Consider the following 5,241-nt stretch of genomic DNA (forward strand, 5'->3'; position numbering starts at 1 on the left):
CCCTCTGTCTGGTGGCCAGAGGGGTGTCAGGTCCAGGGTCAGGACTGGGGGTCACGTTTGGAGGGTTCCCTGCATGCTTCAGCCTCCAAAGGGCATAGTGTGGCCACTAGACTGGCAGAAGGGGGCCCTGTAGCAAGGTCCAAGGCTTGGGGACATGGCCAGGGACCCAAGGGGTCTACTGTCAGCACTGGGTGACAGAGACTGGGGGCCAGAGCTTCTCTAGGCTTAGACAGTGGCCTCTCCTGGGCCCTTTCTGCCCCCTGTGCCCTGATACCCCAGGGGCTGGCCCACGGTTCCCAGACCCCACTCCTGAGATGAGACCAAGAACTCCCCCATGGCTCCCAGCCCCTCCCCTCCTGCAATGAGTCCCCAGTTCAGACCTCAGGAAGCCAGACACTGCTTCCTTTTCCCTTTTCTTGTTTTTTTTTTTTTCTGTTTTGTCCTCCCAGCCCCAGCCCTGAGTGGGCAACTGTCCAACAACCCGTCTCTTGGTCCGCCTGTCCACGCTCACGTCCACAGGTCCAACCCTCGGGTCCCTGATCACATAACTGTCTCCCACTCCTCCTGCAGCAGGACAGGTGGCCTCTCTGGCGCACAGGCCTCCTCATCCAGCCCCGAGCAGGAGCCATTGAGGAATCCATCTTCCTTAGGAGCAGCCACGGCAGGTGGTGTGGCCTGGAGAGCCGGGGACCCTGACTTGGTGTGGCCGGGCAGCGGGGGGTGGCCATTGGTGGTGGCTGCGGGCAGCAGGCGGGGACTGAGGGGCAGGCCGAGTCCCGTGCGGGGCCCTACATTGGTCACGCTCGTGTGAGACACCATCGGACCGTAGCTGTAGCTGCTGCTCCCGCTGCGTGCCTTGCGCTTGAAGTCCAGTGCCAGTGTCCAGCGGCTCCAGGATTTCTTGATCTCAGCCTGTACCTTGGTGGCAGTAGGAGGGCAAGCAGTCAGGTGTGCCCCAAGCCCTTCTGCCACATGTCCCCAACCCCAGCAGTGCCCGCATCCCTGCCCCTAACAACGCTCAGCACTATTACTGGAAAATTTCAAGGCCAAGAAAAATCCCGTCATTCTCAGAACATGGTGCCTGGCGGCAGGCAATTGACACACCCAGCATGTAGAAGGCTCAAATGACCCCAAGGGTGGCTGAGTGTTCAAACTGGATGACAGACAATTCAACCGTGGGGTTGAGAAAACGCTTGGCTATGCCCACACATCCTGAGCCTGAATCATCTGGAAAGACTTCTCTCTGCCTTCAGAACGTCCTCTGGGATGCTCTTGGAGGAACAAAGTGAAAACCAGGCAGGAGAATGAAGGGACAGGACTTGGGCAGCCCCTGGCACTCCTTTTTTTATTCTTTCTTTTTTTAATTTTTAGATTTTTGGGCACACCACACGCCTTAGTTCCCCAACCAGTGATCGAACCCAAGCCACCTGCAGTGGAAGCGCAGAATCCTAACCACTGGACTGCCAGGGAGTTCCCCCCACCCCACCCCACCCCCGGCCCCTGGAACTCCTGCGGCCTCCCCGTCTTGCCCCAGTCTGGCCCACCGCTTACCTCGCCATTGCAGAAACAGTATATGATGGCAACAAAAAATCCCTGTGGAGAGAGGGTCGTGGGTCAGGGCCCAGAGAGGCATCTGGAGAGGGTGGAAGCAGCCTCCCCCACCCCACCCGTCCCTCCCACCCTCAAGGCTGCACACCTGGAAGGAGTTGAAGAGCATCTCGTAGTGCATCTGGACTTGCCAGAGCGTCCCTGAGACCTCGGTGTACGGCGTGGCCATGAAGACGATGTAGTGGACGCCAAAGAGCGGCATGAGCACCAGTGTGGATTTGAGCAGCTTCCTGGGCCAGTGGGGCAGGCGGGTCAGGGTGGAGTCACTTCGGCCTCAACAGGCACTGTGCACCTCAACCTGCCAGCCCCAAGCTCCAGAAGCCCCTAAAAGGCCCAGAGCTCTGGCAGTTCACCTAAGCCAGTGACACTTTGCTGTCTCAGCAAAGTGTGAATAGGGCCCCTTGATTCTGAGGTGCCCCAGAGTGGACCATAAGCTATGTCGTCCTGTCCCTGCACCTGCTGGTCACTCTGCTGGTGCTCCCCTCACTTATCCCATTGACCCTCCTCAGGTTTCAGCCAAACTTCCACCTTCTCAAGCTCACCCACTGCCCACCTGTCTCTCAGACTCCCTGGGACCAGCTCTCTGAGGAGAGGTCTGGGTTTGTCCTGCCCTCACAGACCCCAGCTTGAGTGCAGGGGCCTGGCACCAAGTGGCCCAGGCTGGCTTAGGGGGTGCCCCCAGAAGCCAGGCAAGATCCCATCATGGCCAGCAGGGCCAGCCAGGGAGACAGGAGCTGAGCCCTTCCTTCAGACAGGCTCATCCCTGGGGCCTCTGCCTGCTTTTGAACGTGCTGCTGGGCTCCAGCGACCCCTGGGCTCTGAGGCGTACAGGCACGGCGGACGTGGCTCACCGGTACTGCTGCCGCGTGTCACACCGGCCAGCATTGGTCTCTCGCAGCTTGGTGGCGAGAACCCGGACGATGTTGATGAAGAGGATGAAGTTGAGCTGTGGGAGTGAGGCAGGGCTGCATGGGTCTTGAGGCCGCAGCCCCAGCAGGGAGGGGCGAGGACTCTGGGACCCACAGCCCCGCCCAGGCTCTGCTCTGCCGAAGTATGTCTCCAGGTGGCTCCTGAGGTCCTTGGTTCCCCATGTGGACTGGGGTGGGGGTCAGCTGCCTCTCTAGCACTGTGGCTCTAACCTTGGGGTACAGAGGAGCCCCTATATGTCCCCATCAGGGGCTGATCACCGGGACCCAGGGTCCACACTCCCACCCGGCCCTGAGGTCCCCTGCTCACCACAATGGAGGCCAGGATGGGCACCTGGATGATCCACTTCTTGTTCCCGGAGCTGAGATCCCAGCACCTGAGAAGGCCGAGGCCGTCAGCCCCCGACACTCCCCACAAGGAGGCTCCAGGGCAAGTCGGTTCTGACATCAGCTGCACTCCCCCACCCCAGAGCACAGGACAGGGGAGTGGGGATGTGGTTGGGCCCGAGGCCACCCACAGAGCCCCTTCTGCAGTGGCCTCTGGTGACCCTGAGTGGGCACCCAGCTTGAAGCTGGGCTGAAAACTCCTGAAACTGGGGCCGCTCAGGGCCAGGGGCAAGAGGTGCCCCCTCATATGTTCTACAGAGAAAGAGGGTACCAGGGGTTTCTCTGGCCCATGTCCCAGCCTCCTGCTCCCTTCTCCAGCTGGACCTACCCGGTGTTGGCCAGGGTAGCTCTCACACCGACCCACACAGCCACAAAGATGGCAGGCAGACCTGTGGGCAGAGCGGGACAGAGTGTGAGGGGCTCTAGCTGCTGCCCACTTCTGTGCCATTCCCCTCATCCCTGGTGACCCCGGCTTAGCCCCCCCCCCACTGTCCCTGACCCCCCTCACCCTGGGCAAATGGGCTGCTTGGTGACAGCCCTGCTCTTACATGTGCTGCCCTGCGGTCCCCACAGCCTCCCCTCGGGGCTCCAGCCCCCAGGACCCAGCTCAGCCCTCTGCCCTCATCTTGGTTCTGTATCTTATGCCACACACATGCACTCCTGTTGGGCACTTGGTGAAATAAGGGATCACTAATTTATTCACACCTAGTCTATTCTGCCCTCCCCTCCCCTAAAGGGTGCTGTTCTGGGCTGGGGGCTCCCTGTGGAGGGGAGCTTACAATCAGGGGTCTTCTGTTCCAGCATATCCCCTGCTTTGAAAAGTCCCCATGGATGAGGATGGATAGTGTGAGGGTTGTTGATCCAGGAGCTACAGAGGAATCTCAGTGTGCCTAGGCCCGAGCCAGTTCAGATGGTACGTGGTACTTCTGAGTGAGTTTTGCTCTAGGAAGGAGCCCCATTCCCCACTCTCCACCCCCTCCCACTTCATCCTAGGTCAGGTGTACCCTTGGGAGGGGCAGGGCATGACCTGGGTTTGTGCAAGGAAAAGAGCTGTGATGTCCCTGGGCCACAAAGTTCTGTCTGTTCCCTTATCTGTGTGCGGACACCCTCTACCCCAGAGCCTGCATCAGCCTGCAATTCTGGGGCTTGCCATGGGTGAGGTCAAGGTCAGAGTGTCCACCAAGGAGCAGGGAGGCTAGGATTATCGATCTGAGGGCCTTGAGGTGCTGAACGGAGGGAGGGCTCCACCCACCCAGCCTGCCCCTCTGCAGTCTGGCCAGTTGCCCCGGAGCCCGGCCAAGCTCTGGAGCTGCCAACAATAATGGACAATTATCGGTAACTCAATCCCGGAGCCCATCGGGGAGGAGGGCAGAGCCCCAGCAACCCATTCTGCAGAGGGGCTGTCGAAGCCCAGAGGATGCTATAGAGCCAGGGCCTCCAGTTCTGGGCCACAGACCCTGTGCACCGGGGTGGCAGAGGCCTGCATAGCTCCACACAGTGTGGGGAGTGGTGGAGAAACGGGACTCAGGGTGGAGGGAGGTGTTCCGGATCCCAGCTCCAGTACTGGTGATACAGTGACAAGCATAGCCGCCTTCCAACTCCAGCCCCATGCTGACCTCTGACCCAAGGTCCGCTCTGATCCTGAGTGGAGTCTTGACCTGAGAATTGCCTGCCCTTACCTCTACTGGCCTGAGCCTCAACTCCAGGTGAACCTGCCTCCAGGAGAGCCCCAACTTCGGGCTGAGCCAACCCCAAGTGAACCTCTGGCCAAGCCCTGCTCCCTGAGCCTGGGGGGTCAGCCTGGGGGGCATCTCCTGCCCCACATCCAGCACAGGATGTGCCGTGTGGGTGCCTTCCCCGCAGTGGCACTCTCTGACCCTACTGTCCATGGTCCCACCCCGCCCGCGTGCCGGCGTACCCCAGCCGAAGACTGTGAAGCCCCAGAGGTACTTCTTCTCTGAGAAGAAGGCCATGAAGATGAGGCTGTGCAGATACAGCCCCTCCACCAGAATCCAGTAGTAGTTGGTGGCCAGGAAGTAAAGGAAGAAGGTCACAGCCACCCGGCAGCCCACCTAGGAGACCAGCTGGTGTTAGCCAGAGCGCAGGGCCTGCATCTGGGGAGGGCTGGGAGGGACTGAGGGCAGGCAATGGTAGGGGATGCCCGTAAGATTGGTAAGATCAGACAAGCTACTCTAAGGGCAGGGGCTGAGGAGTGTGTGCTGAAAAGACAGGAGGACACTCAGAGCAGTGGTGGGGACGCAGGGATCATGGAGAAGAGGTGGGGTGGTTGGGGGCCTGGGCTGAGGCAGGAGAGTTGATG

The 5,241-nt window shown here is 60.4% G+C and overlaps 1 protein-coding gene across 1 annotated transcript in view; it reads right to left on the reverse strand.

The window, feature by feature from the left end:
• Nucleotides 1-419: 419 nt before the first annotated feature.
• The window catches only part of PTH1R (parathyroid hormone 1 receptor), a 20,910-nt gene continuing 16,088 nt past the window's right edge, over nt 420-5,241 (reverse strand). The window contains exons 6-12 of the mRNA XM_010862501.1: nt 4,840-4,993; nt 3,250-3,310; nt 2,845-2,911; nt 2,460-2,554; nt 1,697-1,838; nt 1,552-1,593; nt 420-918 (exon numbers count right to left, since the gene is read on the reverse strand). Of these exons, the coding sequence (XP_010860803.1) occupies nt 541-918; nt 1,552-1,593; nt 1,697-1,838; nt 2,460-2,554; nt 2,845-2,911; nt 3,250-3,310; nt 4,840-4,993 (939 nt within the window). The 3' untranslated portion in view covers nt 420-540. The remainder of the gene's footprint in view (nt 919-1,551; nt 1,594-1,696; nt 1,839-2,459; nt 2,555-2,844; nt 2,912-3,249; nt 3,311-4,839; nt 4,994-5,241) is intronic.

Source organism: Bison bison, unplaced genomic scaffold, assembly GCF_000754665.1.
Source record: "Bison bison bison isolate TAMUID 2011002044 unplaced genomic scaffold, Bison_UMD1.0 scf7180017864482, whole genome shotgun sequence".
Lineage (NCBI taxonomy): Eukaryota > Metazoa > Chordata > Mammalia > Artiodactyla > Bovidae > Bison > Bison bison.